This window comes from Vespa crabro, chromosome 10, assembly GCF_910589235.1.
Source record: "Vespa crabro chromosome 10, iyVesCrab1.2, whole genome shotgun sequence".
NCBI classification, from domain to species: domain Eukaryota; kingdom Metazoa; phylum Arthropoda; class Insecta; order Hymenoptera; family Vespidae; genus Vespa; species Vespa crabro.
Genome location: NC_060964.1, coordinates 154,737 through 168,481, shown reverse-complemented (window position 1 = coordinate 168,481; position 13,745 = coordinate 154,737). Strand labels below are relative to the sequence as shown.

Below are 13,745 nucleotides of genomic sequence, written 5' to 3'. Positions count from 1 at the left end.
TACAGATAAAGGATTATATGAGTACAGATTACTTTATTTATTCTTTTACATTTAATGTTACAACATGCTATGTACTAATTGAAGTTTTTTTCTTAATGACCATGTCCTTCAAATTCTTTCTTTCTCTTTTCGTTCCATACTTTAACGTTTCCTTCTGAGTAGGCTGAAATTTTAATATTTTATTCAAATTAAAGTAATTTAATGTAACATTCAATTATACTTTTGAGAATAAAATGATACATACATAATTTTTGAATTTTTATAAATAATGGTGCAGAGATAACTACAGCAATCATCCAGTATTTCAATAACCAACTATGTTTAAAATAATGCCGATATGGAAACTGTGCTATTTGCGCAGCTGTTGTATATGGATATTTCATTGGACGAGATTTAGATGGTGCATCAGCCATATTTTACTGAAAAAGAAAAATATTTATTATTCTTCTTTATTTTTGAAAATAAATGTATTTTCATGGAAAATGTACTATATAATAATTATGAATTACACTTTATTGGATTAATTCGTATAAATTAATTATTATGATTACGATTTCTGAAAAAAATGATTCAATATTACCTAATATATATTTTTATTTTGTAATATTTTAATTTAATAAAACATTTAAATAAAATTACAATTTTATATTATATAATACCTTCTTTTCGTACGACCGAACAAAAGTAATATACGAATACGAAACTGAACCATGAAACAAACAGTTCTTGAAAAGAACTTGTCACAGGAGCTGAACGTCGATTGACGTCAGTGACTCAGCCTGTGTAGTTTTCAATACTACACAAATATTGTAATGTTATAATTCTCCGCTAGACGTCGTTTCGCTCTTGTTTCATATCGTTTGCATTCGACATCATTGGGTAATTTCCATTAAATAGTTTTTATGTTGAATTGGGTCGATTATTAAAAAGCACTATCTAGATTTTCTTGAATCTAGTTAAATGCATAGGAACGTTACAAAATATTGGATTGAAAGGGGTTCTTATATGTATCTCTGATAATGTAGACATATATCCTAGTTTTAATATATCCCAGAATCCGCTGAACAAAACTATATTATTAGAAAAACAAATTCATTTGTTTTTGATTAAAATGAAAAATTAAATACATTTTATCTCAAGCTTTCGCGCAATATTGTCAAACATATACATTTTATCTCGTATGTATGTACCGAATTGCTAAATATTCATAATGAAAATCTTGTAACAATAGAGTTAGCGTTATGATTACAGAATATGTACTTATGATATAATAACTTGTAATTAAATGATTAGTCCATAATTTTTTATTATAAAATTAATAATCATCATGGACTATGAAAATGATAAATAAAAATTTTATAATTTTAAATTTTTGATTTAACTAAAATAAAATCTTTGATAGAGAGAGAGAGAGAGAGAGAGAGAGAGAGAGAGAGAGAGAGAGACAGAGAGATTTTTCTCCAATCTATCTTCCAATATTCTTCAAATGTACAGAAGAAACGTATAAAATTTGTTATAGGTTTTATTAATATAATGAATGCGAATGTGTTCAATACGATATATTTATTTCATGATGCCAATTTTTTTAATCAATTATTACATATTACTAAACAATATAATAGTTGAATCTTAATATATGATAACGCGTTGTCGAAAAATTATTATTTAATAATCGTCTCGTTAAATTTATTACACAGTACATAGCAAAAGTATTACTACATATTACAATGTAATATTATTTTGTAATGATTACATGTGATAAAATTACAATATTCAAGTGAATTGAAAAGTAATTTAAATTTACATCTTATCAGCGATACTGTCACAGAAAAGGCTGTTAGAGATAAGGATATGTAAGCATACGTATGAAAAAATGAATGAGTAAAGTATTCGGTTGAATCATTTTTTATTGGCGTTATAATAATGTAATCTAAACGATTTTAAAACAAGAGAAATAATAAACGAATATTCGTGATATAATGTTTGTATTGTTTTGTTTTAGTAGGTAAAAATACTAGCTCGAACGGAACAGAATATGTCGAGAAAAATGTATTTAAAAATACGATAAAAAATAGAGATAGCCGCGGGCAATTGTGTGAGAGTGCCGTTGCTGGAATGCCACGACAAAGAATTTTTTTGATATTATATTCCGAAGCAAGATTAAAATTATCGACGACTGTTACAAGTTGGTTTTTCTTAACGAATTAAAATAAGTTACAACACGTTTGTTTCTTCACAATTGCGAGTAAAAATGAATTTAGAACAGGTTATATTTGGTTTTTTCATTTTTTAAATAGATCATTTATTTACTTATTTTATCATTTATTTAGTTATCATTTATTATTTACATTTTTTTTTAAATAGTTACTAATAGTTTTACTTTTCTATTCATTAATGAGTAAAATAGAAGATTTTTGTAATCCTTATGATAATATAAATAATTAAATTTTCGATCATTTAATAACAATCTGTTTTACTAATATGTATAAATATGGTTTAGGATGTCTATCGTACAGAAGCAGGAATTGAACTGTTCAATAAAAATATATTGGAACGATTAACATTACCACATGTTGAAGGTTTGTTGTTACGACCTCTTAGATCTACTGATTATGATAAAGGTATGTTAATTTTATATATAAAGATTTTTAATATTGTAGATATAATAATAAAAAAGATATAAATATATACATGAAATGTTTTACTCATTTTATATTAAATTTACAGGATTTTTAGAACTTTTGGCACAATTAACAGAAGTAGGAAAAGTAAATAAAGAACAGTTTCTAAGTAAGTGATATTAATAAAATAATGGTTTACAAAAAAACATTTTGTGTGATAAATCATTTATTTTAAATGAATTTTTTGTAGACAAGTTCCAAAGTATGAAAAATACAGGAATTTATTACATCATTGTTATAGAAGATACACATAGTACTAAGGTAATTGGAAGTGCCACTTTGATATCAGAGCAAAAGTTTATTCATAACTGTGCATTGGTATGTATCACATTTTTGATTGGTTATTATATTATGCATATATGTGCAATCATAAGTTTGTATGTACATAAAATGTCTTGTAGCGTGGACGTTTGGAAGATGTGGTCGTGAATAATAATTATAGAGGTAAACATTTGGGTAAATTACTTATTAATGTTATTTTGCAACTGGCCCGCTATTTACATTGTTATAAAATATCTTTGGATTGCCGAGATAATCTCATACCATTCTATGAAAGTCTAGGTTTTAAAAGAGAACCTAATAATGCGAATAGTCTTAATATAAGATTCTCAAATGAAAGTACTACTGAACAATCTCATTTGTGAATAAAGTACATAATTATTATCGTTTTTTTTAAATGTTAATATTTTAATTTTTTGTTAATTATCGTATTATCACATAAATATTAAACTGTTATAAATGAAAGTCCACAAATCATATAAATTATAACTGTAATTCTATTATTATATTATATTTATGGAATTAAATTTTTATGTAATAGAAAGTATATGATATTATAAAATATTAATAAATATAGCATACACATAACAATTTGATATATTTATACGCATAAATACTCAATCGAAAAAATAATTTAATTATTAGACTTTATATCTTCATAAATTTTATGTGACATCTTATCCTCAAAAAGAGGATATTGGATATGTATCTATTATATATTAAGCAAAGTATATATATGGTGTCACGAAGCTTCGGGGAATCGCTTTGGTGATGGTTTCTGCACATGAACCTAATAAAAAAGGTTCATATTAAGATATGCCCTATTTGACTTTGTTTTCGACTTATAGCAAATTTTATGTTGAAATGATTCCTGTCGAAAGATGGAAGTAGTTGAATTATTGATTCCACCTATCTATTTACGAACACAATTCGATATCCAACGTTGAATGAATGGATTATTATTTGTGGGATTATTTGAAATTCGTCATGTACAGATCGCCCGTTGACAGTGCCGAAATATTTCATGAGAGATTTGAATGAAGCTTTCGAAAATTTAAACAATACCTGGATATCTAAAGAAATGAAAAGTTTAAGACGATCAATTTTTAAATATCTCCAAATATGTATTAAAATGCAAGGAAGTCATTTTGAACATCTTTTGGGAAGATAAATAGATACAGTATATTAAAGAAACTCAATATAACTTGAAAGAAAGGTCAAGTAAGGTATACATTTATATTTTTTTATCGTTTTCATGTGTAGAATTCATTGATTCCGAAAGTACTGAATACCCTGTATTTTGAAAATAATTATAGGTATAATTAGAGACTATTAGATACGTAAGTGCAGTAAGTGTACGCACACACAAATACATACACACGTTATAGATGTAATTTAAAGAACAACATAAATTAACCTTTTTAATCTTCTTTTACTTTAAATAAAACTTTTTATATAGAAAGTATTATTAATTTAAGTTATTTAAGGTATAATTAAGTACCATTTTCTGGGGGATTTGATATTTTAATTAAAGTTTTTTATTAATTGTATTAGTTCTTAATTTTATAGCTCTCTTTGCTTCCATTTGTCTTTGTCTAGCTAATTTCCGTTCATCTCTTTTTCTTTTAGCCTCTTCAAATTTATTGTTTCCACTAGGTATACCTGTAAATTTTAATATAATTATATTGGAACAGAATATTCTAAAAAAAGAAAAAAGTATTGAAATTTACCTATCTGTTCTATAGGCTGTATATCTTCAAGTGGTTGAAATTCAGAATCTTCCCAACCTACTTCAACTCCTTCATTTTTATTCTCTATTCCCTGTACTGCTTCTTCTTCCTAAAAATAGCACCATTCATATATAAAATCATTAATATTAATTAATGATATGTACTATTTATATTGTCTTAATCATTTATAAATATAATGTTATACGAACTGGTTCTTCTTCAAGACTTGTCCATTGATCATGGGCTTTGGGAGAATGAGAAGATATTGAAATATTAGTAGCTGAATTAGATGGAACAGATGTTGAAGGCTGTTGCTCCATGTCACCCCAATTATCAGCATCCCAACAGTCCCAATCACAGTCAGAATTTGTATTTGTAGTGTTAGGAATATCATGTTCATGATCATGATCAAGAGATGTCATACTTGTTGTACTACTTGTTGTAGCAGTTGTACTTGCACTACTTTGTGAACTGCTGGCTTGTTCTGCAATTTAATAGAATTCAGAATATTAGATATATAATTATATCGGATTTATAATATTCCTATATCATAGGAATATACTGAATTAAAAACAGACCTAGAGAAGCAGGTTTATTTAATAAAATTCTAGATGTATTATGAGAGTTTGATGATTTTGGTGTATCCGATTGACTACGGTAAAATTTTGCAGTAACTGCAGCTACAGCCCATCCAGCCCATGTTGCTGCAGCATTACTCAAACTAGGTGTAGCAGTATTTACATCAGCCTCTACAGTAATGGAAAGATGTTACATTACATAATAAAATTCTATATTAAAAAAATGTTATTCTATTAAAAATGTATATCTACCCATTGATTCGCGAAGTCCTGGATCTTCTGAAACTCTTTCAAGCTTAGATAAGAATCCACGTATAGTTCGAAATGCATTATCCCTCACTTCTTTATCAACATCTGTAGTAAGTGGACATAAAGCAGGTAAAATCCGATTTGCTACTTCTTGCAATAGGAAGTATTGTTGTGTTGCTGCTAAAGCTAGAATACTTGCAGTTCTAGCAGGTGGAAATGAGTCACGTGTACCTCTTATAAATGCCCCTATTAAGACCTATACATATATTTAAATGTAATGTAATAATTTAGACATTACATTTATTAGACGCTTTTTGTATTTGATATAAACATTTTACCTTCTGTCTTATCTGTGGATGGAGATGTTGAGCAATTTTTCCAAGACAGACAGTTGTATTTGTACGAATACCACCCATTTCATCCTTTGATTGAAGTTTTGCAAAATACCTTAATGTTTCAACATTAAGATTGTTATAATCTAATTTAGGAGCTAAATGCACAACTGATTTTATAGTTTGTTCTCTAATTGCTGGATTCATATCTAAAAAGCCTCGTGCTACCTATCACAAAAAAGTATATCTAATTTTATGATAGATAAGACAAGTATGATAAGTGTATACCTGCGGGAAAATTGCTTCATTTACAGTTGCTGGTTGGAGATGATCTATATATCTATCTAATTGCTGTAGTAATCGTAGTCTAGTTGCTCGAACATTGGATGCAAATAATTTCACAACACAAGGTACTACACGACGTTGATATTCAGAATCAGGTAACTGACTACCTAATTGCAATAAAGGAGGCAATACTGCACTCCCAGCATCTCCGAACTCAAAAGCAGCTAGTAATTGTGGTAAAATCTTAAATCTTCCAACACCTTTCGGAAATGAATTTAATTGACCAGCAAGTTGTGAAAAAAAACGTCCCTTTTCTCCTCTTTCTTTCATCTGAATTTCTTCTAAAAATAAAAGTGCATCAACAAGATTGTTTTTGAAAAATCCTCCATTGCTACGACAGCGTGCTATCACATCTGCAGGATTTGGTCTTCCTTCTGCATTGTTGCCTGTTAGTTCCTGATATACAGCTGCTAACTGTTTCGGTATCTTATAAAACAAAAAATATATATTTTTGAATTTTGCTTAATATATTACAGTAAATAAAAACATACATACTTTACTAATATTTTTAAGTTGAGTAAGGGTATTAAGTGGACCATTAAATGTTTCCCAGATCAGGCAGCCAAGTCCCCACATGTCAATTGAGCTATTTTTTATTCATTCATGAGTTTCACAGTGTTAACATTAAACCTAAATGTTTAGATATAGAAAGTACTGACATTGTAAAATATATGAATTTAAATACTCGTTATATGCAAATTGATATAAAGAAATAAATATCAAAGATTTTCTGATTATAGAAAAACATGAAGTAACGTAATTTATTAAATTTTACCATTAAAAAAATAAAATAACCTTAAAATTTTGAAAGATAGATATATGTGATTAATATTTTCAAGTTGTATTAATATTTTAACATTACAAATATATAATTATTTATTATTTGCATTAAAATCTAAATATCTATTCTATTTTTTAATATTCCACAATAATTTTTACCATTTAGTAGCTGGCTTTGCATTTTCTTTAATTTCTGGTGGTTGATATACTTCAAAATTTGAAGGCAATTTTGTATATAATGTATCCACAGCAGTCATATATTCAACTCCTCCAAGTTTCCATTCACCACTTTCCTCATTTACAAATACAGCCCACAAATTGACATTGTTGTGTCGTAAATTACCATCGTTATTTAAGAAATTCAATGCCCTCTATCAACAAAACAAATTGATATAAATTTGAAGATATGAATTAAAATGTTACAAATGACATAGAAAAAACAAAACTTTATACACACTGTGACTTGAAATATTCCCCAAGAAAAATACAAATCTATTTTGATAACATCTTCAGAATCTAATTTGCGTGAAAGACGATTCTGTAATGGTTCTACTCTTTCAGTCACTAAATAAACCATTTTATCTGTCTAAATCAAAATTATTACTTCAATTAGTATATATACAGAGAGGAAGGATTTAAGTATTCTTATGGTAGGAATGTTTCCATATTCCTACTATATAAATACTTAATTTCCCCACAGTAGATAGAAACAAATTTGTACAAATATCTCAGCATGCTAATACCTCAAGACTATCAAAATATGCAAGTATACTTGGATGTCTGAGTGTTTTAAGTCTTTTGACTGCTGTGCGTGCAATATCCAAGTAATGTTCTCCACCATTTTTGACTTCAAATACGAACACGGACACATCTTCTCCCACAGTAGAACCCTTACAATGAATTAAGAACTTCTTTATCCAATGATTTTAATATAATCATAATAGGTTACACCTTTTTTTTATTACCTTTCTTTTAGCTTTATGTAACGTCCAGATACTTTTATTTTCTAAACCTGGAACAGGTTCTCCAATTTCATATGGAAAATCCTTTGTAGGGTCTCTCGCAAAAAAAGACCACATTTTAACATTTATTGTCTCATTTCAATATAAATCAAAATCATTCTTTGATATTTTACAAAGGAGTTAAAATTACATATAAAAGGGTTTAGTTTAAGATCCAATTAAACTCAATGACAGATTTTTGACGTCTCTTTTATCCGCTTGAATTAATAAATGAATTGATGAAATATATCGATATTTATAATACGATTCTTTAGGTGGATTGGCCATCCCCAGGGTTGGGTCACTGATTACTATTTAGTGACGCTAGAAATACGTGCATAACAACAAAGGTTGGCAATGTGGATACAGTCTTTTCATGTGACACGGTCGCCAATCAATGTGCGATTTTGTTCAGCCAATCCTGTTTCAGTAACTTTGATGCATGTGGACTCTGATACATGGAAAACGCTTAAGACTTTGGTCCTTTTCTTGAATTGTTATTTGTGCCAATTTTATATACTTCATTTTATTAAATTTGTATTAATGTCAAATATATTCATTGTTCTGTTAAACGGAAGTTCGAGTGTTATCTTCCTCAATTAGAAGTAAAATCGACTCTGTAGTATTGATTTCGATATGATATGAATGATGAATTAACAAATGAGAAAGATGATGTCAGTCGAAAGCTCGTCGACACGCAAAGAAACTCTCAAGAAGCTGATACTCCAACATTATCTCGATCATATCTCTATATAATAAAATGGCAAACGCATCTCAAGAGATTCGTGAAAATGCAATCAATGTAATTAGAACAGTTAACTCAATCCTATTGGTGCGAAATGCGTGCATAATAGTTTGCCGTTATGCTCCATTTGCATTGATCGCTGATGTGGCGAACATAGTAACTAATTTACTAGAACTGGAGAAGTATTAGGTTGGAAACTATGAAACGGGCGTTTTTGTTTAGTTATTTATTTTCATTCAACGCCCGTTTCATAGTTTCCAACCTAATAATACAACAGCAGCGTTGCTTTTTAAATATTAGAAAACTATAAATTCCTATTTCTTACACTTCTATCTAAATTTCGGCATAGATCGTTAAGACATTTTAGAAAGTTACTTCAGTTTATTTTAATACGTTCTGTGTTAGTCTGATTTTTGGATACTTTCTGTTTAGGTCGTCAGGAGTGTACATGCCCCACGTTTTACGATTAGTTTTACTTTTAACATATGCCTTACAATCTATACAATAATACAAACCATAATTATCAAGAAAAGGATGTAATTTAATTTTCAAAGAATTATTTTAATAAACACGTGGTTAAATATTACTTTACCATACGAATTGTATCAATGAGAATTTCAAATGTCTTGAACGGAAAGTTCAGGGTGGGGCGCATACGTCCCACATGGCAGGGAACGGGTTAATAAAATTAAGTTTCCTGTTACCAGCGGTTGTTAATTTTTTCTACGCGCAGGCACTATATTAAACGACATGATAGGAAAAAATGGTTGTTTCCAAAGAATTACAAATCGACATCGGAAAAGAAGCCACAGTGGATGATTATTATTGATGAAATCTGAAATACTGAATCGTTTCGAATCTAAATAAATAAAGAAAACTTTAAATTGTATGCGACGTTTAGGTTTTTTATGGATTGGAAAATACTGCAGATTAGGAATCGATTGAAGAGTTTATTTTCTTCCTTTCCATATAATTCATACAGAGATAATAGTTCTTTTTGACGTCTTCGTAAAAATCGATCAGTTTATATATATTACTTTGAATCGAAGATCGTTCGATCAGGAAGAAACGAACATGGAAAAGAAAGAATGAAAAAGAGAAGTCGAAAAAGAGAAAGAGAGTCAAGGTGATGGAAAATATATACAAGCCAAAAGAGAAGATAGGATTTTGTTCTATACGGCCTTTGTGGAAAAAATAAAAAGTTAAAGAAGGAGATAGGAATTGGATGAGCAGACATAACAGCCTCTCCCTTGAAATGAAACATTGTGAATTTGTAGAGATTAAAGGATCAAACTTTGATAGAGGTAATTGTCTCATCCGTCGTTTATTGATTTTATGAATATAACAATTTGTTTTGATAATTAAAATTTGGATCAATAAGTGGTAGGATTGGTGCAGGTTTGGAAATCTTGTTACAAGTATTTTAAAATTACAAGAGGACTAGATTTGGGAAGTTGCACAGTTTGATAGGATATATATGTTAAGTTTAACATATGTGTAAGTTTGATTTAGGGTTTGTGTTCTTTAATTTCTTAATTCCTTCAGCAAATTTGTCAGCTGTTACTTAGGGTACTTCAAATTTGTTATAGATTCTCAAACTATTATAGATAGACTTGAGAAGAGAAGATAGACTAAACATCATCAATGGTACCTATACATTTAAGATTTAGTGCGAATATGTTTCTTCTTTTTAGGTTTGTGACAAACAGCCTACAGTTGTAGTATATAGTTGGAGTGTATGGTTGCAGTGTTTGGTTAAAGTGTATGGTAGCAGTGTATGTAGATTTTGGTCTACCTGTACCATAATATAACTAATTATTACTGCTCTTTAATTTAATAAATGCAGTTACATTTAAAATTCTAATGTTTTCAAAAGAGCAAGTTCTTCCACTTATCTGATAGGTTAGAGCTAGCTTTTAAAACAGGGATTGTGTAAAATGATATGTGTAAAAAATACTGAAAGGTTCCTTTTTCATATGCATCTGTTCTGCAGTGTTATGTTATGTTTTAACATAGGATTCAACCATTAAAATTCTCATGGTTTTTTCTAAATTTACAAGTACATGCCTAGAACTTACCATTAAATTCTACGGATGTATATTGTACATACAAGATGGCAATTATGTATAAATAAGATGAGATCTCAAATATATGAGTGATATAAAGCACTGAAACATATCCTTTTTGGAATCTTGAAATATATATTATATTTTTGCATCAAAAGAGTTAAAAGATAGATAGGAGAAAAACAGTAGCAAATTAATGTAAAGATAATACGAAAATAAATCAGTGGAAGATAAAAGATGCAAGAGCAAAACATTACATAATGAGAACAATATACAAAACAATGAGGCCAAATTCCATTGCTTCGCATGCAATTGCAATGACATTCCGAAACCCATTTGCAGCTTGGGTACTTGCTAATTTACAATACTGACAAATTCTTCAACGGGTTGCATCATTGGAACGTGAACAATCGCCGAGTATATTTGCCGAGTATAATCTTTAATTAATTTCTATTTTAAAATTCAATTTTATTATGAATATATTATATTACAAAAGTAACAAAGAAAAACATTACGATTATATGAATTAGTTGTAAACGATTATCGGCTGCCGAGGTACAGCTTGGAAGATTGGCGGCTGGTCTGAATACCATGAAAAGTCGTATTGCACAGCATCAAGAAGAATTGCCTGTATATTCGCGCGGTACCGCGTCTTTGCAATTGAAAATGGGAAAGACCGAGGCTAATTTGACTATGGCTAGAGCACTTTTGTTGAAACTTGACAAGAAAAATCGTGATCGGTAGGCCCAGTACGAGCAATTGACCAAACATAGAACAAGATTAAACATAGAAGCTGTTAACGCCGCGTTTTTTTTTATTTATCAAGTAAATTAATTCTTCGATCTAACGTCTTACATATTTTTTATATATACACACACATATATATATATATATTCAAAATGATTTATATTTATTTATATATAAATAGTAAATATTCCATCATTTAATTCATTTTTATTAATGGAATGAATATTAATGTGTTATATAACAATGAACATAAGTATGTACATATATATGTAGATATGTATGTGTAACACATATTATATTATATATTCATGCCTTTTTTTTTCTTTAAATGATTCATTTTATACTTCGTCGAATTGTTATTTAAAACGATTTATATTTGTACTTAAAGAGTAAAATAGTAAATTTATTATTATTACTTTTTTTATTTAATCAAAGTAACTATTCCCGTATTATTTTATTTATAAAAATTTGAAATACACACACACGCGCACACAACTATACATACACAGACGTGTAAAAATTAAAATATGGTTGAATATTAAAATTTTTCAAATCGATTATTAAGTATGTATTAAAAAATATTTTTAAATGAAAAACTGATCTCTCATGCATTAACCCTTTACTACTGTTAACGCTTAAATGCGCTTAGAAAGTTTGAGTTTGTGATACCATAGGCGCCTAAAGGCGCTTAAAAATATTACTCTTGTGGTATTGTAGGTGCCTATAGCTGCTGAAACTAGTTTGGTCCACTGACATGAGAGACGCTTATAGGCGCCTAGAAAATTTCATCGATAATAATTCCGGCAGATCTTATTTCAGTAAAATGTAAGAGAATCCTAATTCAGTAATTATATATTTCATTAGTCATATATTATTTAAATATGTTTATTTATATTTTTCAGTTATTTTTTTGTTTTATCCTTAAAATGACAAATTGGGATAAGAAAATGGCTAGAAAAAATGCATGCAAATATGATATAACAAATGATTCTAATTTTTAACTTATACTTCACGGATTTGATGATGAGAATAATGGAATTGTAGCAAATGTAAATGGTAATTATCTATTCTCGATTTTTTTCAAATTTTCTTTTCGGAAGGACTCAGAGAATTATATTTTGGGGCAAATGATAATATTTGAAGATATATCATCAAAATCGATAGGAAAGTCCGGACAGACAATAATAACATTTCTTAAGCTATATCTTGGAAAAGGTCATACATTCATGACCGATAATTGGTACAACAATCCCAGTGTATTCCTCGAGTTACATAAAAATTTAACCAACGTATATGAAACAATAAGAAAAAAAAAGTTGGGTATACCGAAATTGAATAAAAAGATAAAAAAGAATTTCGTTCAACAAAAAAAACATTAGCGTTGAAATGGATGAACAAAAGGGAAGTGTGGACAATTTTCATTTATCATGAACCACCCAATATGATTGATACAAATAAGATACATTACCTAACAAAATAAAAAATAATCAAATCACTATGTATAATTGATTATAATAACACAACGGGAGCGATTGACAAAGTTGATCAGATTTTATATAATCTGTATTTTACTAGAAAAAGTTTAAAATGATACAAAAAATTCTGTTTTTATTTATTTGATTTTGCTGTATAATACATTTTTATAATACATTTTTGCTGTATAATACATTTTTGCTGTATAATACATTTTTGTATATAATAAATTTGTTTTATATAACTCTGTAACTGGATGAAAGAAACATATTTTTCAGTAAATTAAAATGAACAAGTTTTACAAAAATATAGTTCAGATAGAACATATGAATGCAAATCAAAAGGTAAAAGTACTAACAATGAGCCTTTTCGTTTGACATAAACGCATTTTCCGTCTTCATACGTAACTCCGTAAAAGACGGAGTTTCTCTTTCCACTTCGACAAGTGCACATCAGCTCTTTCTCTTTCTACACGCATAAACTTATAAATTAATAATTTCGTTCTCATAGCTTACATTAACGACCTCTTGTATTATTTCGGCGCGGTGAGACAGTAAGCATACATCGTATGTGTGCTGGCTCAAACATACCACCAATAAAGTTAAAAATCTCTAAATTGGGAGACACCTGTTCCATACGGAACACATCAAATAACGAAGTAGAGGATATCGAAATGTCCACTAACGCTTCAATCTATTGAGCTGAGTCCTTATCTACTAGCAAAAAAGGCAATCTAATA

At 28.7% G+C, this 13,745-nt stretch overlaps 3 protein-coding genes and 1 long non-coding RNA gene across 8 annotated transcripts; 2 read left to right on the top strand and 2 right to left on the bottom strand.

The window, feature by feature from the left end:
• Positions 1-13: 13 nt before the first annotated feature.
• On the bottom strand, positions 14-813 carry LOC124427683. Of its 2 annotated transcripts, none has more exons than XM_046970918.1 (3): positions 660-813; positions 245-419; positions 14-163 (listed from the first exon to the last, which is right to left on the bottom strand). In XM_046970918.1, the coding sequence occupies exons 2-3, from the start codon at positions 411-413 to the stop codon at positions 93-95; spliced, it is 240 nt and encodes a 79-aa protein (XP_046826874.1). In that variant the 5' UTR covers positions 414-419; positions 660-813; the 3' UTR covers positions 14-92. The 2 variants fall into 2 exon arrangements, with proteins under 2 accessions (XP_046826874.1, XP_046826875.1); XM_046970919.1 differs by having other exon boundaries at positions 581-760.
• Positions 814-1,794: 981 nt separating this feature from the next.
• Positions 1,795-3,548, top strand: LOC124427682 (probable glucosamine 6-phosphate N-acetyltransferase). The gene is made up of 6 exons (XM_046970917.1): positions 1,795-1,925; positions 2,003-2,266; positions 2,501-2,621; positions 2,728-2,790; positions 2,872-2,999; positions 3,083-3,548. The coding sequence occupies exons 2-6, from the start codon at positions 2,252-2,254 to the stop codon at positions 3,323-3,325; spliced, it is 570 nt and encodes a 189-aa protein (XP_046826873.1). The 5' UTR covers positions 1,795-1,925; positions 2,003-2,251; the 3' UTR covers positions 3,326-3,548.
• Positions 3,549-4,475: 927 nt separating this feature from the next.
• LOC124427681 (N-terminal kinase-like protein) lies at positions 4,476-8,292 on the bottom strand. Of its 2 annotated transcripts, XM_046970914.1 has the most exons (12): positions 7,940-8,292; positions 7,718-7,864; positions 7,432-7,560; positions 7,134-7,345; positions 6,690-6,780; positions 6,138-6,620; positions 5,856-6,077; positions 5,521-5,773; positions 5,269-5,439; positions 4,900-5,174; positions 4,691-4,799; positions 4,476-4,622 (listed from the first exon to the last, which is right to left on the bottom strand). In XM_046970914.1, the coding sequence occupies exons 1-12, from the start codon at positions 8,051-8,053 to the stop codon at positions 4,489-4,491; spliced, it is 2,340 nt and encodes a 779-aa protein (XP_046826870.1). In that variant the 5' UTR covers positions 8,054-8,292; the 3' UTR covers positions 4,476-4,488. The 2 variants fall into 2 exon arrangements, with proteins under 2 accessions (XP_046826870.1, XP_046826872.1); XM_046970916.1 differs by lacking the exon at positions 7,940-8,292 and having other exon boundaries at positions 7,432-7,556; positions 7,718-7,853.
• A 144-nt stretch (positions 8,293-8,436) lies between these two features.
• Positions 8,437-13,116, top strand: LOC124427684. 3 transcript variants are annotated; one of them, XR_006943002.1, is made up of 5 exons: positions 8,437-8,777; positions 9,153-10,024; positions 10,415-11,611; positions 12,251-12,358; positions 12,436-13,113. It is a non-coding gene; the product is annotated as an uncharacterized LOC124427684 (long non-coding RNA). The 3 variants fall into 3 exon arrangements; XR_006943003.1 differs by lacking the exon at positions 8,437-8,777 and having other exon boundaries at positions 8,988-10,024; positions 12,436-12,589; positions 12,698-13,116; XR_006943001.1 differs by lacking the exon at positions 8,437-8,777 and having other exon boundaries at positions 8,988-10,024; positions 12,436-13,116.
• Positions 13,117-13,745: the final 629 nt, after the last annotated feature.